We start from the raw sequence: 27085 nt of genomic DNA, 5'->3' as shown, positions 1-27085 counted from the left end.
ACTGACCTTCTGACACAATCATTAATTATTGTGGACATAACATGTAGACCATATAAACCAGGTAATCAGAATTGCTTTGATGTTTCCTATTGTTCTACCAGTTTCATCCTTCATATTTCAGCAGTTCTGCTCAACGCAGAGAGATCTTCAATCCAACCTTGAATCCATCCTTGGCAGGGTTAACGAGAAGAGTCCTCTCCGATAGTAAGAGTAAAGGTCTCAGTGAATTAGGAAAAGAGAGTTAAAAGTTCAAAAAGAACATGGGACTTTTGAGGTTTCTGTTCACCCAAAAACCCCATCTCTCCTCATAAGCTCTTCCACAGCCATCAAGGTTAATTAGAAAGACCAGGGGGGCGCCAGATTAGTTCTAAAAGAAAAAAATGATTTTCACACAGTTCAACTCTATTTCTACTGCAAAAGACACCTTTTGGCAATCATTAGAACGTAATGAACTCGTTTGAATAATTTTGAGAATGTACTTGGGTTGAGTAAGGAGGGGGTGTTACGACAATACATAACCTAAGGACATTGCAGCTGTGTTAATTCTCCTACTGGCCGTATTCGCTGTGTTCCAATATACACCGTAATGGGATGTTCCCACGTCTTGCGTTAATTAGTTTCAGCTCATGTTCATTAGACTGTGCAGATCTCACATTGGCCCAATACCCTGTGGTCCACCGATTCGAGTGCTATAAATCATAGCGGTCTGCTTGTCTGCTTGCCTGAGGTTCCAAGTTTAGGTCTCATGCTTCTTTGTTCCGTCTAGACCCTCTCGTGGAGGGCTTTGTCTCACTGTTTATGACTGTTCTACCTTGCAGTCCTTCATCAGGTTGAAAGCGGATCGCGGCTGCGGCAGATCGCGCCTGCGGCAGATCACGCCTGCTGCAAACCGCCCGTTTCCTTTTGCAGAGTTGAAGATCTGCTGTTGAAGTCTTTTCATCGTTTCAATGCAATTGTATTTGCCTTTTGCATGCTGTGGTGTTTTACTGCTGTGATGTCAGTGGGATAATGAGATTTTAATGAGATCCCATTTCGAGACAGACAGCGGTGGTCTGAGCTGAATTATTGGTCACTCTGTCACTCCTATCTCCGCTCCTCACTCAGCCATGTTATTGGAAATGATCCTCTGCTGTCACAGTCTGCATGGGAGACTGAGGCTGTTCCTGAGCGCTGTGTCATATTCACACAGAAGTAAATTAACTGTCACCAACGCTGAGCGCGGAGGCGACTGTGCCTGAACGAGCCCCTGCTCCAGCATGGAGCTCCTCTGCATGTGTATGCCCAAGCTCTGATCGGGCTTACCACTCAGGCACTGGAACTGATTAAATCCCCTTTTACACAGAGTGAAAAAAACCTCCAAAGTAATGTCAGCCAGAGGAATGCCTACTGTACCTATCCAATTCTCTACAATATGTTAACTGAAGATTTAAATATATATAACGGTACTGTGTAGTCATGTTATTGGTAATATTCCATTGGCACTGCGTATTGTAGGCACCACATACACATGGACAGTGAGGAGACACTAGAGATACACAACAATACTGCTGTGCTGCAGTGTGTCCTCAGTAAAGGTGAAGCCAGATGATGAGGCATGTTTCTGTGCTCCTCCACACCCTACACTGCTCCCCTCATTATCCACATCTCAATGTTAATGGCAATGCAGCACTAATGAGCAGCAGGGTATTAACCTAACAAGGGACAAACCGAACAGTCACAAAATGTACACTTTTTAGTGTCCTCTGTCCTATCTTTGTTCACGTCGGACATATTTCCAAATGTTCTATCTTTCGCTTACTGAGTCACTGGGTGAAGTGTGATATTTAAGGTTGTCATAATTTGACAGCAACTTTCTATATTCATTGTTACCCTTGTTTTGGACTGCCCCCGTGTCCAGACTGACAGCTTGTTTAAGGCGATCCTACTCTTGTTCTCTGACAGTCACTTCCTTGTTTTCTTATTGGACTTCCCATTAAGCCACCGACTGAGAGGTACTGTAATGGTACTGTTTTTAATGTTTCACAGTTATTCTAATTACCGCAGAGAAAACTGTAATACATTGACATTCAATCAGCATATAATAGTGAGTCACTCACTGTGAGTCACTGGCTGGTATTTTGGATTCATTTGGGTAATTGAAAACAACAAAAACAAGAACAAAGTCCATCCTTCACAAATACCATCAAGTTATTATGAAATCAGGTAAACATGCGCACTAACATTCTGAGGATTTCAGTGACCCCTAGTGGAATTTACCTCACATAAATATTCTGTCCTGATCGTGATGTGGAAACATGCGTACAGTATGGTGTTGTGGTTAGACAACTCACAGAAAATAATTAACCCGGGGATATGTATTTATTATAACATAAACAATGACAGCAATACTGAGAGAAGACATCTTTAGAGGAACTACCGGTATGATGACACGCCAGGACATCAGCGTTTTGGCGTATTTCCAAAACATATTTGAAAGGGAAATCCATTGAATATTATGTACATTGCAACTGTGCTACTACAATGGACCACACTGAGAGAGATTAAATACAATCTGTGCATTATAAAACTGATTGAATATTGTCTTTTTAATGGAAACGGTCTTGGCCTCTTAAGTGTAACGCACCACAACCTACATACAGGCTTAAATAATGAACTGAGCATGTACCTGTAAAAGACGTCGATGATTGAAATTAAGCTAAGATTTTGTAGTGTTTTAACAATAAATATTAACAGCAACATTGAAAGCATCTTGCACATGGGGTTTGAATACTGCATACAACATGCAACCTTGTTCCTACATTTCAAGGAACTACAACGTGCCAGATCTGTTCGACGGCCATGTCTGGCCCATGTACAGTGTGTATATATACAGTACCAGTCAAAAGTTTGGACACACCTTGCCAAGAGTGTGCAAAGCTGTCATCAAAGCAAAAGGTGGCTACTTTGAACAATCTAAAATATAAAACATATTCTGGTTTGTTTAACACTTTTTTTCTTTACTACATAATTCCATATGTGTTCCTTCATAGTTTTGATGGCTTCAATATTAATCTACAATGTAGAAAATAATAAAAATAAAGAAAAACCATTGAATGAGAAGGTTAACTTTTGACTGGTACTGTATGTCAAACACAAGACTGGACAATACAGATACTGTACACCTGAATGTGACACTCATCTGTGTCCTGACCTCCCACTGCACCCTTCTTCTACATCCATGTTTCTTATTGGACAGCACACTGAACTGCACCTGCCTGTATGAACAGTTTATTATTATGGTACTCTTGGCTAGGGTCCATGCTGAGTAGTACTGTGATTGGCTATGTTCCACACTGGGTGGTTCTGTACTCTTGATTGGCGATTCCCCATTCAGTAAGGTACTGTGATTGGCTGTCCTATGGAGTATGGGGAACTCGGATTGGCCACATTCAGTCTATCTTGAATGGAATTCAATGAGAGTGGTTGTGGGTGACATACTGTGTGGTACTCTTGGCCATAAAATATGTGGTACCGACTCCTTTCACAGAGGATTGTCATATCCCTGTGGCGAGGGTACAGGCTGGGGCATGGGCCCTGTGGCTAGGGTACCTGTGACTCGGGTACAGGCTGGGGCATGGGCCCTGTGGCTAGGGTACCTGTGACTCGGGTACAGGCTGGGGCATGGGCCCTGTGGCTAGGGTACCTGTGACTCGGGTACTGGCTGGAGCATGGGCCCTCGGGGCACACAGTACTGTAAGAAGGGGCCAGGCTTAACCAATGATGTCATACAGTGGATGTATCAGTCCTGCTGAAGGGGGTGGATGGGTGGGGTGGGGTGGGTGGGTTGGGGGGGTGGGGGTGGGGGGTTCCAGGCTAGGAGGAGGAGGAGGAGGAGGAGGAGTCCTCCTCTATGGGGCCAGGCTTAACCTGCCATACAGTGGATGTAACAGTCCTGCTGAAGGGGGTGGGGTGGGTGTGTGTGTGTGGGGGGGGGGTGTTCCAGGCTAGGAGGAGGAGGAGGAGGAGGAGTCCTCCTCTACGGGGTGCAGGGCGTGTCTCTTCAGGAGCCTCTGCAGGACCTCCACCTCACGCTCTGTCTCCCTCAGCTTCTTCTGCAGATTCTCATTGTTCCTCTTGAGCTTCTGGTTCTCCTGAGAAACGACATCATTCATCAACAACCTTTATCTGTCTCGACGATTAACCTTGCAATACAAGAACGATTAAAAACGTATCATCATATCAACAGTTATGGGGGGGGGGGGGGGGCGAGCGGGTAGGTGGGTCTGAAACTAACCGTTTCCATAGTTTCATAGGTGAGTTTGTTTTCCTCGTCTGGCTCCTTGAGCACGGTGGAGGCTCGGTTCTCCCACTTGGCGTAGGCCTTGGGGTTGCGTTTACGTTGAGGCACCGGGCTGGGGCAGGGGGTGAGGGAGGGGGGAGCCGGGGCCAGGTGAGAGAGCTGCAACCGGCTGGGCTCTGGGGTGGGGGTGGGGGTCGGGGTGGGGGTGTGCACTGGAGGTCCCTCTGTCTGGGTGCTGCGGTGGACCCCACCAGGCCTACACAGAACCAGGGGGAGCTTCAGACGAGAGGGGGATGGAGACTCAGGGCTCCAGTCCCTACACTCATCTGGGGGGTAGGGGAAAGGACCCTCTTCTGAGCCTGAAACAAAACACAACACACATCACACGAAATAAGTCAGCTACGTTGGTGTATTCACCATGTTTTCCGGATGTTTAATTCAGAGATGAGCAGTAGCATGTCTGCCTACATCTCGGCAGCATGCTTAAAGGTTAAGAAAGGTTATTTTTAGGAGTTCCTGAAAGCCAGTGCAGTGTTACAGGAAATGAGGCAGTGAGTTCCTGGACTGCTAAGAATTAGCAGCAACGGCAGTATGACGGTTGGAGTCCACCTACGTAGGGGAACCACCAAGCAGCCGTGTGTGATTCTTCATGTGCTCCCTAACTAACACTTTTCCATTAGAAAGCTTGACTCAACTCTACCCCCCCCCCCCCCCCACACACACACACCCCCCACTCTCCTTTAGAGAGAATGATTTGGCATTTGACATTGGTGAAGTCGTTTTATCTACAGTGTGTGACCTCACATGGATTGGTACAGTTCATCTGTCGTTAAATAGCTCTGGATTTATCGAGTGAGCTGTGAGCACAGGAAGGACGTGAACTTGTTTCTCAACCAGTAGATGGGGCTGTTTGGTAGTTTTGTGGTCTCAAAGTGAATCTTTGGGTTGCTTACAGCTACATGTGGTTGTCACTCTCAGGTAAAGAATATCATCACATTTCTGGTGTATGTACCTGTGCTCGCGTGTGTGTGGGTGTGTATGTACCTGTGCTCGTGTGTGTGTGTGCATCTGCCTGTGTGTGTGGGTGTGTGTGTGCCTGTGCTCGTGTGGGTGTGTGTGTGCTTGTGCTTGTGTGTGTGTGTGTGTGTATCCATGTCCATCCTCACCTTCCGAGGTACCTGTAGTGACGGGTGTGGAGCTCGGCGTTGGACTGTCAGTGGCGCTGTTGCCTTTGGCGTTCTTCTTGCACTCAAACGCCACCTGATCCTTACACAGCTTGTGGCAGTTCATCCCGCAGTCTGTACACAGAGCAGGCCAGGAGAACGCAGACGTGTCAGAGCAGGCAGCGTTCAGAAACGGCCGTTACAGACATGTGTACTTGTAGGGCCATGTCCTGCCGCACTTTAAGTCCTGTTTTCTCCTCAGTTTTGTTTTAACTAATCATTTGATCCCTGATCATTAGCACCCCCAGTGTGCTCCATACTGTGCATCCTGTGGGTGCAGTTGTCAGGCCTCTGCATGCATGTTGTGTTATCATGCAAACAGCTTGTTTCTGACTGTTTCAAGGGTGGAAGGTAAAGAAACTATTTTGTGGTTTTGCCTGCAGACTTGGCAGCCTTTCATGTGCAGCAGGGTTAAGCTAGCAGTCTGCATTACAGAAACCGCACACAATGCACCTTCTCAAGATAGCTCAGCCTTACCTGCTCTCTGAACTCTAAAAGCATGTTACTACAAACACCTTCAGGTATCAGCGACACTGTATTATGTCAAAGACACAGCACACTGTACACTGTATGAACTTGTAATCTACATACGGTGTGACATTTCGTGTGAAGTCGATGGAACGTTCCGGACTACTAACGACGCAATATTCACCTCTGCATTTGTAGCCTTGTTTTATGACTCCCCACAACTGCAAAGGAGAAGATGAAGTTACACAGACACCCTTCGTTTAGACTGACTGTAGAACAGCAGGGATCCACATCGTAAGAATGGGGAATGTACATGAGTAAATATAGCACCTACATTATTCTAGGTAATAGTGCATAGCTAGGGTGACCTACATTATTCTGGGTAATAGTGCATAGCTAGGGTGACCTACAATTGTTAGGGTGACCTACAATAGCAGTGACCCAGTTGAAGGTGTGGATATTGCTGTGACGTGACTTACGAATCCTGAGCAATTGTCACAGAAGGTGGGCTTCATGTAGGTGGTCTCCTGGAAGTTGTGGACGAAGCCCAGGCCCAGCTTGGAGCAGATGACACTAGCCCGCATGAAGTAGGCTGTGATTTCCTCCCTACTGATGAGGCCTTCCCTGAGACGCAGGGAAACACACACAGCATGCTTTATATAAGCCTCATACAGTACAATGCAGCCTACGTAATATATAGGTAACATTCAGTAGTACAGCACTGATGTCACTAAGGACAATGAACCAGACGGTTGTGGTTTTAAAACGTAATTGTAACAGCTTTACTACAATACTCGTGTGTGTGTGTGTGTGTGTGTGTGTGCCTGTGCTTGTGTGTGTGTGTGTGTGTGTGTGTGTGTGTTACATCTTAACAGTCCCTCCTAAAGACCTCTTCACCCCCACTACCCCCCTGTACAAGTTCTCTCCTGTTAATAATAAAAAAAAAAAAAAAAATGATGACTGTTATGACTGATAGATGATTCACTCACTTAAACAAATGTATTTGTTGTAAGTCGCTTTGGATAAAGGCGTCTGCTAAATGCCATAAATGTAAAATGTAAATGTAAAAAATACTCCGGTGAGGGTACAGAGTACGTTGAGTATGGGGCTTAGTTGAGTCCAGAGTGAGTTACGTGATGCAGGCGGAGTATAGTACAGTATAGTCTCTAGTTCTGTTTCCTGTTGCCTTTGTTTCCTTTCTCTGCAGTCTCGAGCGAACGCATTGTGTGTGTGAGTGATCTGTCTAATGTGCCAAAGGAGAACTCCAGCCACAAACGGAACCCATCTCTCCGCTTACTTCTCCTTGTCCATGACGCAGAAGGAGAAGGGAAAGCTAGCAGCAATTTTCTCAAAGTCGTCCTGAGTGATGAAGCCATTCTCACCGTGGTCGTAGTTTTTAAATACAGACTGTGGAGAACAAGAGGCACACACACCATTGTCATGAGAGAGAAAAACATGGGCAACAAAGCAACTAAGAGAGTATGTACATTTTATCTGGTGGAGTATACAATACCACCATAACCTGTACAGAACTACTCTACTAAGGGGTGTCGGAGACAGCTGGACATGCTACCCCCAATGTTAGAAGCAGATAGGATTTTTTTTTGCTGCTGGACTTTTATTTTGAAAAAACAAGCCAGGTTTTCGTTGCAGGATTTTTGTTTTAAACGGCCGGCGCACTGCTATCGTCACTGCTAGCCTAAGCTTCAGAGCACCTTGTGGTCCTCTGTGGCTCAGTTGGTAGAGCGTGGCGCTAACAACGCTTAGGTTGTGGGTTTGATTCCTGCTGGGACCATATATACTGAAATGTATACACTCACTGCAATGTAAGGACCTTTGGATAAAAGGTTCAGCTAAATGGCGCATATTATTATAGCACCGCCATTAGCCTACTCATCACACCGGGTAAAGTCATCGTAGGCAACAACAAACAGTTAATATAAAGTAAAAAAGTGAATAAATGTGGATAACCTTTGAGATGTTTAGATTAAAGAAATAAAATAATAAATATAAAATAGAAATAAGCTTTCTCCCTGATAGTAGTTACTGTGGCTGCAGTGTCAGGTTCCATCTCTATTTTATCTCTGTTATCCAGGTTAGCTAGCCAACATTGGGTAGTTGCTGGCTGTGTGAAAAAAAAACTGACAGTGAATAATGTTTTGTACACTAGCAGGGAAAGAGCATTTTAAAAATGGCTGTTTAATTGAATATATCCACATTCACAGTCCTTTCTTATGATAGATTCCGACTCGGTCCACACTGACCTGTCTGATGACTCGCAAGACAGGTAGTTCAGGTGACGCGGGTCACGCTAGAATGACGACACCTGACAATGACAACGCAGTCACACTGGTATTCAGTACCGTCTGAATGGCCCTAAGACTGATTGGACTGTACCAGAGTAAGTGGCACTCTGCAAGGCCCACCTTAGGCTCGCCTTGTAATTTGCTCTAATTGCAAATTGTGTGTCCCCCCCCACCCCCCACCCCACCCCCCTCCATGTCCAGCTGACTCCTACACCAGAACTACTGTGGTAGAAATAATATAATACTATCACACAACATGATTCTTGCCTAATGAAATAGAACACAACGTCTATGAGCGTAGAGAGAGATTATGGACTCACGTCCACCATTCTTTGCACATGCTTGCTAATGGTCCTGCGGTCAGGTTTAGGGGCCACTCCTGATGCCCAGTCCACGACCACAGGAGATCTAGAGGGGGTGGCTGGCTGATGGAACAACATCGGTGATTAGGACATAGTCAATCCAACCTCATTACACAAGCAACACAGTGCTTATTCTCAATCAATGGGTCTGTTAATGAGATTCAGCATCACAGTTTCACACACTCGCCAATGGTCAGTAATACGTTTGTTGATTTTCTTATTTTAGATGTCCTGTTAAAAAAAAACAACTAAAAAAAAAACAGTTTGAAGTTGTTTTAGTCTCTGCTTTTCACTCACGGGTGCCCTGCAGTTCTTGGGCTCCCTGGCATACGACAGCTCATAAATCTCATCCTCTGTGTAGTACAGATCCAGGGACAGCTATGGAGCAGGAGAGGGCATGGTTAGACTGAAGATACATATAAACAAGGACTCCATGGATGCAGCATAAACATACAGCATAAACATCTCAATTCCTACTCAAAAGCACTGGAGGAGAAGATCTAGAGTTCCTCCCCACAGATGTTCTCCTCAAATGCTTGTTTTTGAGAAGGAAGTGAGTGGAGGCTGGAGTAGAGGATGTGAGGAATGGAGTTGAAAGGAATGGAGTTGAAAACCTTCAACTGAAAGCCTTCAACAGAGCTGTGAACTCCATGGAAGACAGTCTGCATGGAGCATAAACATCTTCATTTAGAGCTGACAAGACTAGGACCTCTTTAGGTGTATTTGATTTGACTTGAGTGTATTTTGATCATGAGTACATACAGAAGGGGGGGGGGTACCATAAAGTGTGGACTAACCGTGAGGAGATGGACCAGGTCTTTGTTGGCGTCCAGCGGCGGGGGGACCTGCTGCAGCTGGATCAGGTCGTTGATATGGTTGTAGAGAGCCTGGAGCTTCTGAATGTTCACCTTGTTGTCCTCTACGTAGTCTGACATGGCCTCGTTGACAGAGATGAGGTCCTTGAGATGGACACCCAGGATGGGGATCTTGGGGCCTCGACACCGGCTGTACATCTGCCTGTAGTTGTCATAGTTCCTACAGGACGACAGGAGGTCTGTCATCTCGTTCAGCACCTGTGGGAGACAGCTTATTGGTCAGTTTACCATGGAATTCACTCCGGAGTAACTGTGATGTCTGTGCTGTGATGTACTACTATATTAACACTAGTAAACTTGTTCGCCACGATAAAAAGGGGAAATTCAAGGGGATCCTACGGTACCTTGGTGACCTCGTTGGTTACGTGTGAACTGGTGTCTTTTAGTCTGGAGATGGAGCTGTGGCACAAGCCTCCCACCACAGCCATTAGTGTGTTGAAGTTTTGCATGAGATGGAGGCTCTGGTAAACAAACACACACACACACACACGCACGCACACACACACACACGCACAGACACAAACAAACAAACAAAAACATTCCAATTGACCTCAAAGTGAAACACACTCGACGAGCAGCTCCCCACTCCAAGCACGATTACATAAGACTCTTACAACAATAATGACTGTTGTTTACTGACAGAGCCGCAGCAATTCTCTACTCTGTGAAAAAGGTCTCCCCCCTTTCTGGGTTCCCTCACTTGTGCTAAAGTGTGTATGGCTCTCCAGTAGTACCCAGTCGTAAGGAATCCGTTCCCTCAGCAGTGGGGTGGACGAGGAGAGTAGCAGAGGAGCAACAGCAGTCTACTGCATTAGTGGAACACAGAGTGGACCCCCCCCCCCCAAACACACACACACACACCTCTCTGGTCCTCTGTGGCTCAGTTGGTAGAGCATGGCGCTAACACAACGCTTAGGTTGTGGGTTTGATTCCTGCTGGGACCATATATACTGAAATGTATGCACTCACTGCAATGTAAGTCGCTTTGGATAAAAGCGTCAGCTAAATGGCGTATATTATATTATTATTATTACACACACACACACACACACACACACACACACACACACACACACACACACACACACACACACACACACACACACACTCTCTCTCTCAGCACTGTACTGTACTTCATGTCCGCCTTTGTCCACACAGCTTTGCATGTGAACAAAGCCACCAAGTGGCCTTATCAACCAGACTTGATCAACTAGACCCACTAGTTGTTTTTTCCACTTTCTACTGTACTTCCCAGGCTCTTCAGTGTCAGTTGTTTCACCTGATAAATCCATTAGCACTGGCCTGTATGTTAATATTCAGAGCAGACGTCCTCCGTTGGCGAGTGTCTTTGGCGCACTAAAAGCCCATCACGGAGCTCTTGAGAGTCATTAGCAGCCCGCTTTGAATATGGATTACACAATGACAAATTATGCAGAGGATCTCACGGTATAGCACGGTATATTATGGTAGACATGCATTAGCTTAGGCGAGGAGAGGAAACCGCTGCCGGATGTACTGTATGCCAACCCCGAGACCTCTTCTCCCCTGCTACCCCCCTGTACAAGTTCTCTCCTGCTAATAAAATATATTTAATGATTACTGTTGGATAGATGATTCACTTACTTAAACAAATGTATTGTTGTAAGTCGCTTTGGATAAAGGTGTCTGCTAAATGCCATAAATGTAAATGTATGCCGATTTTTTTTTTTTCTTCCGGAAAAGTTCCAGGTGTTGAAGTCTATGACGGTAGTGGTAGAGAGTGAAGGGGTGAGGCAGTACCTGGGCCACATGGATAAACTTGGTGAAGACCTCAGCCCTCAGCTGAGCCGTGGGCCGGCTCAAGACCATGAGCTGCACCCACTGGGAGATGCCATTACACAGGGCGATGGAACGTTCCATCATAGGGTTGTCCTTCATACAGCAGTTGCGGATGTAGTTCTGGTAATCTACAAACTGGCAGAGAAGAAGGAATGAATGACACCTCAACGGAACAGATTGGATTTTTTTTTTCCTTGTGGGGGAAATACCTAGGGTGTACTCTGGATGTACTATGAGGTTTTCCTGAAGGTCACGGTGTTCGTAGTAGCCAGATGCTGTACAGACACAGGTGGATATGGGCCTGAATACTCACTGATATTCTACAGAAGGACTTGAACTCCAGGTAGGTTAGATGTTCAGCCAGCTCGATGGGCTCCAGGTGGTCAAACAGCAGAGACACTTTCCTCTTCTTACTGCTGTTGGCCTTGATCTTCTGGCTGGCCTTCCATGACCAGTCCCTGTCATTACTGGGGAAACAGAGCAAATCGTTGGAGAGGTATGATCAATACGAAAGTTACTCTTTTCTACACAAATGTTCACCGTCGCGATTAAGCGAACTGTGGCTTATTTTCAATGACCTGACACACATCACTTGCGGTCAAGAGACGGTAATTCCGTTCACTGAAATACCGGGGATACTCACATCCATTTTGTCTCTAAAAAGGGACACAACCTCTCCTGGCCTTGGTCCCTCATCAGCTCCTGGAACTGCTCCACGGAGTCGGAGAGGCTGCCGTGCAACCGGAACATCGTCCAGAACTCCTGGATCCAATACCTGAAAGCAATGGAAAACACAGGGGGGGGGGGGGGTTACATTTCAAATAGATCCACTATTGTCAAAGTGGGGTAAGCGTACCCCCGGGGGTACGTGGATCGGTCTAGGGGGGTACGGGAAATAAATCTGTGATTTACCTTCCCAAACAGTCCTGTCGAATAGCCGACTGCAGTCTCAGTACCAAAAATAAATGCATGCACCCTATCCAACAGAATAATGTTGTCACAATGTCTAACATGTAAGGGATAGTGTTCATAGAATATCAATTAGGCTACAAAATAACCGACAGGGGGTACATGACTGTTCAAAGTTTGGGAACCACTGAAATAGATGAAGAAACATTCAATTGCTTTCAGTGGTCTGATAATAAATCACAATAGATAGCATGTTAGCATGTTGTTGAGAACACAATCTAAGCCATCAACCGTTTATGGGACAGTGTACTGTTTAATAGATTTGATAAGTCCTTTCATCAGTCTGATTAAAAATTGAGTTATTGCCTGGAGGTTTTTGTGGTTCCCAGCAGGCTCTGTGGGTAGTCAGGATTAGTCCCACTGCAGGGAGAACACACACACACCCACCCACGCACACACATGCGCACACACACACACACACACACACACGCTCACCTGATGAGGTAGCAGATCCTCTGGCACTCTGTAGACTGCTCATTCTCCAGGGCTCTCTTAAATGTAACAGCAAGTTAAGGTAGAAGGGCCACAGGGATAGACGGTGGTTGGCAGACACACGTAGGGCTGGCACTGTCGGACTTGGACTGAAGTGTGGGCACATTGTTAAGAGCCCAGGGAGAGGGAGATCTATTAGTAAATCAATTATCTGGGTTATTGTGTGGGACGACAAGTGTCTATTCATTTACACTAAGAGACCAATTGCAAAATACTGTTCATCTAATTAGATTCTACTATCTCTCAAGCACATCCACCAACTCACCAACAGGCAAACTAAAAGGCGAACACAGCTGACATTTGGTGGTGTGGGAAGAGGCGATGACAAGAAAGACAGCTGGTGTGAGCATCAATAATAATAATTATTGAAGCATATAATAATAATATATGCCATCTAGCTGACGCTTTTATCCAAAGCGACTTACATTGCAGTGAGTGCGTACATTTTTCAGTATATATGGTCCCAGTGGGAATCAAACCCACAACCTTAGCATTGTTAGCGCCATGCTCTACCGACTGAGCCACAGAGGACCATATCAATGTCATCAATGCATCAATGTGTGTGTTGTTGATTACGAGTAGATTAGCACGGAAGACAGCATCCCTATTCCAACCAGAGACAACTGAAATAAACCAACAAAGCAACCCTTCTAGAGCAAAACATGTTATTTCAATGAGAAAAAACATAGCTTACATAATGTTACTTTCCAAAATTCAGTTTGTTCGGCTGTGAGAACACTAATCATTGCTTAGGCTGCTGTGCCATTTTGCTGCGTACAGAGTGACCAGCTTCCACTGGGACTCTGGATTCATCCTAACTCAAAAACATCTCCTTATTATATAAATCTGAGGTAAAAAATAGCCCACTGACACTGCGAGCCTCGCCACAGAGCACTCTACTGGCAGAAATCAGCTTCAAGTGATGCATATAAAAAGACTAATTGCGTCATGGGAGCTGAAGAGCCGCCCACACCGACCCAAAGCCAGATTGTGATAATGATAAAGCCCATTAATGGCTCCAGCGCCGTTCCTTTATCCTAACCCACACTTTAACCATATTTGATGTATCCTTTTGGGCCCTTCTCTCAGCACGAGGGGGGTTAAATATAGCAGGGGAGCGGGGTGTGGAACATTGTGCTGTGACGTGGGTTTTTTTCCTGAGCGGGCGGGCGGGCGGCAGGTCTCCTTCGGGCTGTGGAGGGGCTGCGTTTATATATAGCTGAAGAGGACTTGTTCTGGGAAGAGGTAATTAACACCTGGAACCTCAAGACTCCTCGCCGGGGCAGTGTGGCTCGCCTGGGGGGGTCGGTGACGTCAGTGCTCTTAGCCATTATGGACGTCTAGATTGCAGACTCCCCAGTATTTCGAAACAGAAAACGCTACAAAACAGCCTATATAATCATGCCCTGAAGTGGGGGTAATTGAATTGGGAAGAATAGTGATTCATGAAAAGGGCCTGCATAGCGAAGGGACTGGAGAGATACTTAAATTGCGAGGTAACTGGAATAGAAGCGGTATGAACCGGATATTAAATGATGAAGGGTGATGTTCACAGTGGAGCCAGTAATGGTTGAATTGCAAAACTTCAAAGACTGCACAAAGATTGGCAGTTGGGGTGCACACAAAACGCCGCTGACAGTCAAGTTGCTGAAAGGCGTCCACAGCATGACGCCTTGTCAGCCAAGTTGGATCTTGATCGGCCGTTGCCACTGACAACCAAATCTCAAAACAGCGCAGCACAGCCGGTAAAGATCCTGTGTTATCTTTGGCATGTACAATAGGATTGGCCCAGTCCCTGGTGCGAAATGGTACAGCAGTTCGTAGGCTGTTGTTGGACAGCCCTGTTAGGCCGGGCTGGTGAAGGATATAGGGTGGTGAGCTTCTCCAGGAGGTCGCTGGAGGACATGAGGAGGCGGTGCATGGTCAGGGTGATGTTTAACAGGTGGCTGCTCCCACAAACGCACCCCTCCGTGTCTGAAAGAGAGCACACGTGGAGCGCTTCGTCAGATAGTCTGTTGCATACTACAGTGACAATCAGGGGAGGCTGGTGGAGGTAGAAATCGGAGGACGGGCTCATTTTAATGCATGGAATGGAACGAGGAATGGTATAAAACACGTGATACTTACAGTGAGCCCATCCTCCGGTTTCTACCTCCACCAGCCTCCACTGGTGCCACTACGATACTACAGGGTAATAATACACACATGGAACAATGGAACGACATGGAACGTTGCAAATCTCAACGTTTATCTAACTTTTTATCGCATTCACATGATGTACAAAAGGAAAATAGCTATTTTTTAGTGAATAAATAAAGAGCTGGTTTAGCCGATTGTCCCATTTGCAATGAAGAAAGGCTTCGTGAGATAAAAAGCATTGACAGCTAGGGTTGTCCTCACCTGATCATTTTGACCAATTCCTGTATGACTGTGGAACATGGTAATGTTTTGGTATACACCGTCTCTGAACGCATGTGTTCAACGCGGTAATGCATACAGTACATCATCTCTGAACATATACGGCTTTCCTGTGGTCTTATGAGTTTCCTGTGGTCTATTTTTCTCTCTCGTATCTAGCTTCCTGTCTTTGTGACCACCTCTCACTCTGCGCACACCAGGACATCACAGGGACCCTGCAGGCAGGCTCGTTCTCAACCACTCACACACGGCTTTGTTTCACAAGATTCCCTACGTGTAGATAAAATGGAAACACATATGAATGGATACCTGAAATCAACACTGTGACCTTAAATGCATTCTAGATTCACTTGAATGTAACTGCAATACAGCCGATTACACATCATTAAAGAATTAAAGAAAAGATGACGTCGGTCCTCAGTAACTTGTTATTTATATGAGGTGTATGGTTAACCACCATAGTTGTCTATATACAGTAGGAGCTTTTTATATATATATATATATATGTATATATATATATATGTATATGTATATGTATAGATATAACCCATGGCTAGTCTTCGGTTCACTTCCACTCCACGATTTCCCAGTGATCTCCTGTAAAACAAGGGTAAAAGAGCACCGTGCTGAATGCGTTAAAATGGTGTTTAACTTTGAACCTGGGCAGCTGGCATTGTCTCGACGCCACCAAGGGCGCTGGTTTCCATGGACCCTCACTTATCCCATATCTCCTTGAAATACCTCAGACGCCATGGCAACATGCTCCTTTTTAATCTCTGTTATCTAGACACGCTGAGCCACTTCACCAGGAAGCTGATCCTTCTCTGCTGGCGAGGCTGGGAGTGTTTTGTTTACTGTACACGTCCCGACGAGGAGCACAACTTCACCTGAGTCAATGTCAGCGAAACCTTCCCTGCCCTGCCCTTGCTGTGACACACAGATTTAATCGTACTGAATGCAGAGATGGCAAGGGAGCAAGAAATGGAAGATAGATAAATATACGGCAGATCAAATGACGCACGGATACACTTGACTAGATGGAAAAGAGCTGTTTATGGTCACAGGGTGAGATTTGACATGTGTTATCCTAAATCAAATCAAATGTTATTTGTCTGGTACCTCGCATACAGCTGTAATTGACATAGTGAAATGCTTCGCCCTAACCCTCCCTCCAGAACAGTCGACAACAATCAACAATCAGCAATACAATAGAACACTGTAATAAAGGGTGCAGTTCTAGCTATGGACCACAAAATCAAAACATGTTCCCTAAAACCCTCTTAAATGACAAAAACAAAGAAAGCAGAACTGTACAGCAGACTATATCCATCCCTCATACTAGTAAGTAATAATAATAATAATAATAATAATAAGCTTTTATTTATATAGCACCTGTCATACATAAGAATGCAGCTCAAAGTGCTGTACAATGCTGTGCGAAGCAAGTTCCAACTTGAACCCCAAACCAACTAGAATAACCAGACGAGAAACAAATCTGTATCCCCTTTAAATTCATCACAGGAAGCTCTTTCGATTCACACCAACAGGTAAACAATTGCTTCATCCTTTTACAGCACTCCTTCCAAACCCCCCTCCAGCACAGGCTGGGCTAATTACAGAGGAAACCCCCTCCAGACCGTCTTACTCACTGTGGAAAGTTAGAAGTTAGGAAAGCAGCGGTCTGTGCTGGGGTAGGACCAGGATAGGAGGAGGGATACGATGACAAACACTGCCGAGGGCACAGTGCGTTTGCCCTACTTTTTTGTCTTTTTATTATCGTTGGCATTCATTAGGCTACCCACGGTGCCTGCTGTCTTTCCTTGTTTTGACAAAGGTAACTGGGCTATCAAGACTGATGATCCTTTTGTTTCTGAAGCTGAGCGTAGCGCTGCAGTCAGGAAGACGCTTATCTCATTTGCTGTACGCATCTGAAGGGAGGCGTCTGGGGAGCCCTGAGATTTCCATTAGTAGTTGAACACTCAAATGCATCTTACAGTACAGTAAGACACAAGATACAGTACATCTTACAGTACGTCTTCGGGGAATCATTCCCTCTATTGAACGCAAATGGCGTAGCTCCAGTTTTACACAGTAAATTCACACTCTGTGCAAGTTGTATTGCGATGTATTATTGTGTTACGATTGTATTCTATGCGACTATGTTCCTGTGAAAATTGGAAGTGTTTATTCGAATAGGGATAACGTCACTCGTGAATGCATCTGGTGTGTTTTCCACATGAGCCTTTACAATGGTGGCCTAAATCAAGCTGCAACTCTTTGTACACAGGCCGGGTGCCTGCCTCATATCAACATGAAATATACATTACACTGAAACTGGCCGAGATATTTCACAATAGAGGCCTTTAATCTCTATCACCACGGCCGGTTTGTTTAGACTTTAAGCGCTGGGTTAGGGTGTGACTATAGAGGGTGGACTCGGGAGGAGAAGGAGAGCGATGATGTCAAACGTTATTGATCCCCGCCCCACAGTGCTCTGCATTTCAAAGAGTGGTCAGCATCTGAGGAGGTCCGTTTGGGGAGCTGACCTTTCGGCTCGGAGGGCTTGAAGCAGCCCTCAGGTAATCCTTCAAATAGCTCTTACGTATGCTGTCACATTTGAAAAGGTGGCGTAGCCCCAGGGCCTCGGGGGTCAGCTTCTGATGTGGGACCGGAGCAGCTGGAGAGCGAGCCACTCACCCATGTCAGACCTCTCTGTTCTAGGAGGAGCCATTTTGTCTTTCGCCTCTGGACAAGCTGGACTCACAAGACCTGCATACTGTAGGCCTGATTCACACCAGATTCACTACTGCAAAGTTGACATTTTTTGTCTTAATGACCTGCAAAGTCTGAAACCTTCAAACGGTCAATGACTCATGATTCAATTACCGTCTGCTAACGAATACAAAGCGAGCATCCTAATGAGTGAAATCGTCACGTTCACGCGGAGGATGACGAGCCCAGAAGAGCTTGTGTCTTCGACTCAAGTTAATATTCACTTAACTTGACTGATGATTTATCACACATCATACATTAACAGGCCTGCTATTATTCTCCGATCCTTCCCTGTGACAGATAATGTAATTACAAGATGTCACTCCCTGCATTCAGGCCTTCATGCCACCTCATCACTCTCCACTTCATTTTGTCTCTAGGCAACAGCAATTTGAATGCCTGTCTCTTCAAATGCATTATCACCATAACTTTGAGAGCACTCCAGACAACTTTGCCGAGCGCATTATGCTCACTTCAATAATGCACTGAACTATTTTTAATTGACGGGTTTTGATAGCTTATTAAGACCACTATACAGAGTCCACGTACATGTGTTATAACTTATATAGTTGATATATATTTCATGTCGCATAAACAATTTAATGTCTTAAATTTGCGTCCCACTTTTGAATCGACAGAACACAGTTGTTGCGTTGACACAAATCCATCTATGAATCCCTCTGAGAATCTCTCTCAGTCTTGTGAAATGCAACGCCTGGCTGCTGTGTTGTGAAACTACATGAATAGGGAAACCTCTCAACTTCACACATTCTGTGTGTCAACCTACTGTATCTGCATAGGCACCTTCTGAATGGTGACAGTTTGTGAGGGGTCTCTTCACATCAAACACAGAGCGACTGAGAAAAAAACAGGTGATTCCAGGAAATAGTCAACAGACTGTACATATTTCAAATAAATTGAGGTTCAGCTTTGCCACTTAAAAAGCACTGAACTGCCACTGTGTCTCCAGTGCACTGGTTGCTCTAACTTGATGTGCACAACGAATGCTGTTTGTACTCTGCACAACTATTTAGTAAGCGCAGCTACACAATACACACATGTTTCTCACAGCACAATTTCAGCCCTGATTTTCATGCAACAAAAAACAGTTACCACTATCTGGGTGAAGGGAAGGATTAGATTACACACAGATATGGCAAAGCACCGAAGCAAACCATGGATGTGACGATAACAATGTATTACAGTCTATGCAGTGGGAGAAAGAGGTGACCCGCAGAGCATGGACTCACCGAAGGTCTGGAGGCAGGTCTGGATCAGCTCTTCCCAGCTGGCCCCCTTGGTGAAGTGTCCCAGAGACATCATGACCTTGCCCTGGGTCATCTGGGCCAGGTTGGGCCTGTTGAACCTCCGCACAGGCGGAGAGACTCTAGGCCTGGAGCCACATCCCGGGGAGCCACGTCTGGAAGGGCAGCACAGAAGAGAGGGAGTGAGGTGGTGGTGTGAGGAGGGTGTGTGTCCATGTGTGTGTCCATGCGGGAGGGGAGGGGGGTGGTGGTGGGGGTGGGGTAGAGGGGCAGGCTGAGGCATGGTCTCTAATTCTATATGGATAACACAGGGAGGACACAATGGCTACAACAGATGCAAATACTAATATCATGCAACATGTTTTGAAGTAATGGTATCATTGTATGCAATATTCTGCACATAAATATAGTTTTTAGCTCCATTATTTGCACATCAAAAGTGTTTAACACCTGGAGTCTCACATTTACAGCAGGTTTGTTATATTTCATTGTTCTCGTTTCCTTCCCTTTGGGAAAATCATTGTTGATTACAGACTTCCATTATGGGAACCACTAAATGACCAATAAACAGGGAGGATGCTTCGCGTGCTATTGGGTCTATAAACTTTCCAAACTATGCAGCAAAAAGCAGACAATAAAAACACTCGTGAGAGAAGCTGATTTGAGAGTGGATATTAATCCAGAAGTTGTGTGTCCTCAGACACGCAGACTGTTACACTGATGCGTGTAAGAATAATCTCCAAGGTTCACATTCAGCGCTCTCGTTTTTTATTCTACAGAATTAGGATATTTATCTAATTGTTGCCATTATAAAGTTCCGACACATCCACCAAAAGTTGGTAATTTACATAGGAACATTAACATGAATATATGTTGCTGTCAATAAAGACATGATCGAAGCGTATCAAGTTGTGTACGGACGTAGGTCTACTGTGTGAGTAAATGCAATGTGGTACACATAAACCAGTTGACGATTTCGAGTTCGTAAATAAATACATTACAAAAAAACTTACGGATGTTCTTTTTCCTTTCCATTCGATCCAATATTTCCATGTTGACTATTTTCTTTTGATTGATAGCCCATAGCGAGATACTGGGCAACAAGTGGTTGAACTAGACTATCCATTTGTGTTCTCTTCGATGACAGCATTTCATTGCGTATTTGGTCCAGTGTGCGGCTGTGCGCCGGCGGTGAGCTCACCATTGTTCTGACTTGTCAATGAGGATGACACAAATTAAGATGCATCGTGCTGTTTCTGCGTGGGCGGAAACACACTTGAACAAAAGTTGTTTTGGTGATGCGCCCAAATGCTATTGCTCTATAATTTATGCGCAAGAGCTCAAAAATGAGTAATCAAAATGTCTTTATTGTTTCCATTGTCTGTCGTCATGCAGCACAGTGCCACCGTCAAATAGATTTTGTACACCAAATCTTTATCACAAAAAAAATAGATGCCTTAAATAACATAAATGACGATGAGGCTTCATGTTGATCAAATTAAACCATTTTAGTTTAAGGAATAACTTCATTCCAGCCACTGGTTTTGTGACAGGGTGTTTAACGGTTGGCAGCTTCATTCCCACAGTGCCCCTCATACAACATGCAAATTCCATGACTAGTGGCTTCAGGTTTGGGCCCAGTTACTACCACCACAGCCCCAGTATCCTGAGCCTGTAGAACAGGAAAGGTGTGTCCTTCCTCTACAACAGTCTGTTCTCTCTAGTATAGACTACAGGTCCTGGGAGGATGTTTCTATGTGCCTGTTGAATTCCCCTAGGAGCTCGAGCTGGCAATTATCACACTCCTCCAGAGAGAGGAGGCACAAAACTGTGTGATAACCATGTCTCTATGGAGCAGACAACAAGACACTCTCTGGTGAGCTGGTGAGCCCGCAGAAATGCCTCCAGAGTGTTATTGAAATGTGCAAATGAAAGGCTTCGCAGGGCCATCAAAAACTAAAGATTTTTAGATATTTTCAAGATCGACAAGTTTCCTAGCAACTGCTCAGTTTATGTCTTATGATCCCAATACTAGACAAGCTATAATCCAACTTCACATGAGTTTAACAATAGTAGGATATTGTAAAATCTGTATTACAAGGCATTGATTCAAACATAACACTGTATATAACTACTACTGTATAGCCTTCCCTGCAGTATAAAGGACTAGAAAGTATGTATATGTTGTATTGGCTTAAGAGCTCTGATTACAGGTTATGCAGCTTTTTGTTTTCTATTATCATTGAAGAGGCAATGATTGGATAGGCTCTGGAGGAGCAGTCACATGTGAAACAACACAGTCCTCGTGTTGACAGAGACACAATTGTGTAAAGACTGTGAGAACAACTCTGAAACCCTTGCTATCCATTTGCACTCCCTGGCCTACTCCCCTCGATAAGACATGTTTTCCCCTCCTTTCCATAATGTTCTGATAAGGTTGGAAAGACAACGCTTTCATTGCCTTACCAGAGGCAAGGTGGGGTGAGGACTGGTGTATCAGATGCTTTTGATATCACTGAAGGGATAGCACTCACTTTACAATCGGTGCTCTTTAAAACCACTGAGAGAAGCATTCAACCATGACGTCCTCTGGCCCTTGACAATGACAATGAGTTGGAACAGTTTTCTCTAATTGACTGTTTGGTTCTCCGCAGTGCCTCAATCGTGCCCCCATGTGGTTGCAAAAAATAAAATAAAAAATCACTCCTCATTCTGAACATTTGCCATGCATTATTTTCATGCAGAGCAAAATTGCTTTTTCCCAGTTTTTGTTCAATGTGAACCCACTGCAACAAATGAATTCATAGCAAACACTGTATACCTGCTCCGACATGACATAGCAGAAGCATTTTAGGGAACAGACCTGTGAAAGTGATACTTTTCCCCACACCTACACGGTCAAATGACATAGGCTACGCTGCAAGTTCAAATTCATCTGAAAGGTTGGAGAACCACACAGTGCATGTTTACCAACCACATTTTCCTAAGATCATAAAGAATAATAAAAAAAAAACCGTACGTGATAAGAATATGACGAGTCCTACCTTCTGCATTGACGTTTCTATATGTAACAGGGAGTGGAAGTGCTCACAGAGAGGTGTTATGCCACTGAGTCTGTAATAGTTCCTCCTGTCTTTCCTGTTTTTTTTTTTTCAGCTGGACTTTGCTTTGCTTCAGTGCGGGACGTGTGAGATCTGCAGCCTGCAGGCTGTTGCACCACAATGACTTCCTGTTTAGGACAAAACATTATTTCACATGAAACCATTGTCAAGTGGTTTGTAGTTCCCATTCAGTGGAAAATGCACGTTCCGCTTGTATTGCTGCAGGACATAATAAGTCACAGACTGAAGGAAGTGTAATGGACTACCTAACACACGCTCTCTTAAGCTTCCACATTTGAAATCCATAGCCTAGGAAAGAGATACCTCAGCCACCGCACGTAGTCTCACTAAACTGAACTCCTCAGATCATCTCTTTCAACAAAGCACAGTACAATCTACAATCTAAATTTACATTATTCATTTTCATTTTCATTTAACTTATTAGTCGGTAAGGATGACTTAAAAGATTAGCAAGGTTATCAAAAAAGTTCTCAACCATCATCATCATCACCATCATCATCATCATCATCATCATCATCATTAGGAGCAGCATCAGAGATGCAGAGGTCATTCGGGTCGTCAAACACGTGTGACTGGCTGTAGAAATCAACAGACAGCTAGGTAGCTGGAAACGCTTTTTCTACGACAACTTTGCAACTTTGATACATAGCCACATCAGACACCGGACCAAACTTTTGCTTGAAAAATGAGTATGGACGACCTCCAATTCATGGACAGCTTCAAAAGAAAGCGTATCAAATTAACCCTCAAGACAGCAACTTTCCTTGGAGTTGTTCAGCGGATCAACCGCAACAAAACGGTGATTTTAGAGGATGGTAAGAAAAAAAAAGAAAAGTGAAAATGTCTTCTTCAGTTCCACATGCTCACGATTTCCCCCAGAATTTGCTTGGAAGAAACCAGTTTTCCACTCAGCTAACGTTAGAGAGGTAGCTAGCATTAGGCGCAACGCCAGCGGACAGGCCGGGTGTCCAAAAACGGCTCTCTCTTTTTTGCAATGTGAATGAACCAGCTAGTCATTTATTGCTGTAGCTTTCAAAGTTTCATTCCTGTTTGGGTCTCATACTAATGTCGCCTCTCTTTCAGTTGTTAATGTCGAGAATGGACGGAAATTCCCAGGGGTGAAGCTATTCTTTGGACATGAGATTCTAAACGGTGAGGGGATGCGGTCGCACCCTGCCCATCTTCTCAAATCATATCTCGCCTAAACATCTGCCGTGCTGTTATAACTTTGTCCAACTATCTTTCAGTGGAATTTCCCAATGCAGCAAAAAGTGGGCAAGTACCTCGTGATATTTGTATGGCATAATTCTAACAATCATCTTCCCATGGAATCAATGCTTATGCATTATATAGTAATTCCTTCAGTTGCCTACAATGGCCTCCTCTGCAGTGCAGGTTAGTATTTATTTAACCTTTAAAACCCTTGGCTGTGTGTCACACAGAGAAAACACTGACGCAGACCACAGGGTTGAAGGATACCTGACGGTGGCAGAGTTTCAGCCTTACAGGAAGACCATCACCCTGGGTGAGTTTACCTCAGTTTATGTCCACTATTACCTAACAGAATTGAAAGCCGCATTCTCCCTCTTTGTTAATGGATTTGTATGTTGCTCAACATGTTCTCTTTCCTCAGATGATGACGATGAGAATTGTGTCAACTATGTGGTCATTGATGAATTCCATGAGAAGTTTGGGCCTGCTGTGAGTGCCTCACCCTTTCACATCCTATCAGTTAGTAATAATACATACAATAATACAGACAATTTAGCTGATGCTTTTGTCCAAAGTGACTTACATTGCAGTGAGTGCAGTGCATACATTTTTCAGTATGTATGGTCCCAGTGGGAATCAAACCCATAACCTAACCCACGTTCTAGAAACTGAGCCACAGTTCTTGACGATGCACAAACGTACAAACTTTGTTAACTTTTAACTGAGGACAAACAAAGGTGTTATCTGAGTCATCAGAGGTGTGTGTGTGTGTGTGTGTGTGTCCGTCCGTCCTTCAGCCTTAAACTGTAGTCATAGGGGATGATCAGCTACCTGATTGGCTACATTCTCCCCACTTAGGTGATGCACATCAAGAAGCAGCAGGTGATTGGCGTCGGAGCGGATGGGGTCGGCGCCTTCCAGCACGAGAGACTCTGCTGGCTGCAGGTGAAGAGATACAGAGAGAGACAGAGTTCTAGGTGTCAAAACAACCGATTCCTCAGCTGTTCATAATCTCTCATTTCACACACAGTTGGGGTATTGATATCACTGATCAATTTGGACCAATCAGACCATATTGTACCCGATCTTCCCCTATAGATTGCCACCAAGAACAAAGTGTACCTCTTTGATGTCCTGCTGCTTGGGGCCAGAGCCTTTAAGAACGGCCTGTCAATGATACTGGAAAACAACCACATATTAAAGGTGAGTGTGTACCGTATGGTAGACAGACAATTGAAATATTACGTTATGCATATTCATGTGTGTGTATATTACCTTTTATATTTCACCACTGTTGGTTCATTTCTCTTGTGCAGGTCATCCATGATTGTCGGGGCATTGCTGGGTGTCTGATGGCTCAGTTTGGAGTAAATCTCACCAACGTCTTTGATACGCAGGTATTCTACTGTGAAATTAAATGTTTGCTGTCTGAGTGCAGCTTTCTGTCTGACGCGCGTGTCTCTCCGTGAGCGGTCTGTAATTGATGTGCAAGGCTCGTACTCGGTGGTCTCTTACCTGATGGATGACCCTCATTATGTCCTTCTAGGTGGCCGATATAATGTGCTTCTACACAGAGACGGGCGGTTTCCTCCCAGACAGGGTCAGTACCCTCCAGGAGGTGGTGAGCATCCATCTGAAGATGCCCTCGTCCAGGCTGTCCTCCCTGAAGATCAAGGCTCAGCTCACCAAGGTACTCACGCAATCTTGTTTGTCACAGTGTGAGTTGCAGGAGGTTACTACTACTTATGAGAGAGAGAGAGAGAGAGAAGGGGGGAGGGAGAGAGAGACAGAGGGAGAGAGATCGATCAGTGTGTGTGTGTGTGTGTGTGTGTATCTGTTTGTCTGTATTACAGGAGGACAGAGAGGTGTGGTACCTGCGGCCCTGCCCCGTCTCCCTGCTGAAGGTGATGGCCCTGTCCGTGATCCACCTGCATTCTCTCAGGCTGGTGCTGCTGGACTCCCTCATGGCTGACTACACCGGCCTGGTGGACTCCTACCTCAGGGGCAGCCGCGAGGAGCCCGTCTACATGCAGCACATCGGCATGGTGAGTCACTGAGCAAAAAAAAACGGACAATATGTTAAGAGATAAAACAAAGAGATATGACAAAAACTGTCCCCGTTGCATGATCTAGCTCAGAACATCCGATTCTGATGTGGCGTGTTTTGTTGAGGTGGTGTGTGTGTGTGTGTGTGTGTGTGTGTGTGTGTGTGTGTGTGTGTGTGTGTGTGTGTGTGTGTGTGTGTGTGTGAGAGCAGAGCAGTGTTTTGGAGCTGCCCAGAGACCTACGGGAGCTGGAGTACATGCGGAACAAGCGGCAGGAGTGGGCCGTCGACCGCTATCCTGTCACTGAGCAGGGCCTGCTGGAGCGCTCCAACCCCCGGCCCCTGCCCCTGCCCGGGTCCACCCCTTCACCTGAGGGCCAGAGCCAGGGCCAGGCCCACCAGAGACAACCAGACCCCCCAGCCATGGAGCCCCAGGCCCCAGCACCAGGGCACCAGGCTGCTGCAGAGACCCCCCATCCCACCACTGCCCAGAGGTCTTCTGACCTTCCCACTGTGCCCACTGCCCTTATCCCTGCAGCCCTGACCCCTGTAGCCCAGACCCCTGCAGCCCAGTCCCCAGAGGCCCGGCTGGGCTTCTGGAAACTGCCATCTGCGTGCAGCCCCGTGGCTCCATCAGGAGGACCAGGACTCATGGAGATAGTGAAGGACACAATGGGCAGAGGGAGGTCCCTGGTGAAAGACGCTTCGCCCTCCCTTCCTGCCTTCCCCTCCATGGGAAGAGGTCTGTCACTCCAGATAGCAGCCAAGGGCCCCAAGGAGAGTCCCGGAGCCCTGAAGACCCCTGCCTCTGTGGGGACGAAGGAGGTGGCCCCACCAGACCCCAGACCCAGCCCTGCTCAGGAAGCTGTACCCCCTCCAGGCCCCAGACCCAGTCCTGCTCAGCAAGCTGTGCCCCCTCCAGGCCCCAGACCCAGTCCTGCTCAGCAAGCTGTGCCCCCTCCAGGCCCCAGACCCAGCCCTGCACGGAGAGATCTGGCCCAGCAGCCTCCCTCTCCTGCCATGCCTGAGAACATCCCTGCCATGGGGAGAGGTCTCTACATCCAGAAACCCCCAGGTCTCTCCTCTCCTCTCAGTCTCTCCTTCAGTTCTTTCAGAAATACTTAAAAGAGCCGTGTGTAATGTTTATCGTAAAGAGACCAGCAGATGGCAGTAGATGGTCAATTTTGTTACTTCAACATAAGTAATTGGTACGTTTTTGTTACATGGTTATCTGTCTCAAATGGAAAGTTAAATCAAACAGTGAAACTTTATTGTTTGTTTTATTGTTTTAGTAAATTTAAGTAAACATTTAGTACAGTATCATGGTATCTAGTTTACCTTGTTTACATATGTTCAATGGCTTGTACAATGGCCTGTTTAAGTTATTATACCTTGCTGTTCAGTACTTGTATCTTAACATTTGATAAAAAATGTGTCTCCCTCTTTTTTTGTACTGATCT

The 27085-nt window shown here is 45.5% G+C and overlaps 2 protein-coding genes across 4 annotated transcripts; one reads left to right on the top strand and one right to left on the bottom strand.

Moving 5' to 3' along the window:
* Positions 1 to 2013: 2013 nt before the first annotated feature.
* LOC310814418 (RAS guanyl-releasing protein 1-like) lies at positions 2014 to 22418 on the bottom strand. Of its 3 annotated transcripts, none has more exons than XM_083683827.1 (17): positions 22292 to 22418; positions 19233 to 19402; positions 14661 to 14766; positions 12736 to 12798; positions 11975 to 12106; positions 11645 to 11798; positions 11293 to 11466; positions 9858 to 9974; positions 9436 to 9711; positions 8936 to 9016; positions 8597 to 8701; positions 7268 to 7377; positions 6450 to 6594; positions 6155 to 6191; positions 5446 to 5577; positions 4274 to 4638; positions 2014 to 4130 (listed from the first exon to the last, which is right to left on the bottom strand). In XM_083683827.1, the coding sequence occupies exons 2-17, from the start codon at positions 19321 to 19323 to the stop codon at positions 3984 to 3986; spliced, it is 2235 nt and encodes a 744-aa protein (XP_083539953.1). In that variant the 5' UTR covers positions 19324 to 19402; positions 22292 to 22418; the 3' UTR covers positions 2014 to 3983. The 3 variants fall into 3 exon arrangements, with proteins under 3 accessions (XP_083539953.1, XP_083539952.1, XP_083539954.1); XM_083683826.1 differs by lacking the exon at positions 22292 to 22418 and adding an exon at positions 20261 to 20501; XM_083683828.1 differs by lacking the exons at positions 19233 to 19402; positions 22292 to 22418 and adding an exon at positions 15193 to 15209.
* A 636-nt stretch (positions 22419 to 23054) lies between these two features.
* On the top strand, positions 23055 to 26750 carry exd1 (exonuclease 3'-5' domain containing 1; the record flags this gene model as incomplete). The annotated part of the gene is made up of 10 exons (XM_083683463.1): positions 23055 to 23184; positions 23453 to 23521; positions 23814 to 23894; positions 24003 to 24070; positions 24440 to 24526; positions 24680 to 24784; positions 24898 to 24978; positions 25128 to 25271; positions 25435 to 25626; positions 25839 to 26750. 10 exons carry the CDS (start codon positions 23055 to 23057, stop codon positions 26748 to 26750), a joined length of 1869 nt encoding a protein of 622 aa, XP_083539589.1.
* Between the last annotated feature and the right edge of the window lie 335 nt (positions 26751 to 27085).

Source organism: Argentina silus, assembly GCF_951799395.1.
Source record: "Argentina silus genome assembly, chromosome: 13".
Lineage (NCBI taxonomy): Eukaryota > Metazoa > Chordata > Actinopteri > Argentiniformes > Argentinidae > Argentina > Argentina silus.
This window is presented reverse-complemented; position numbering and strand designations above follow the sequence as displayed.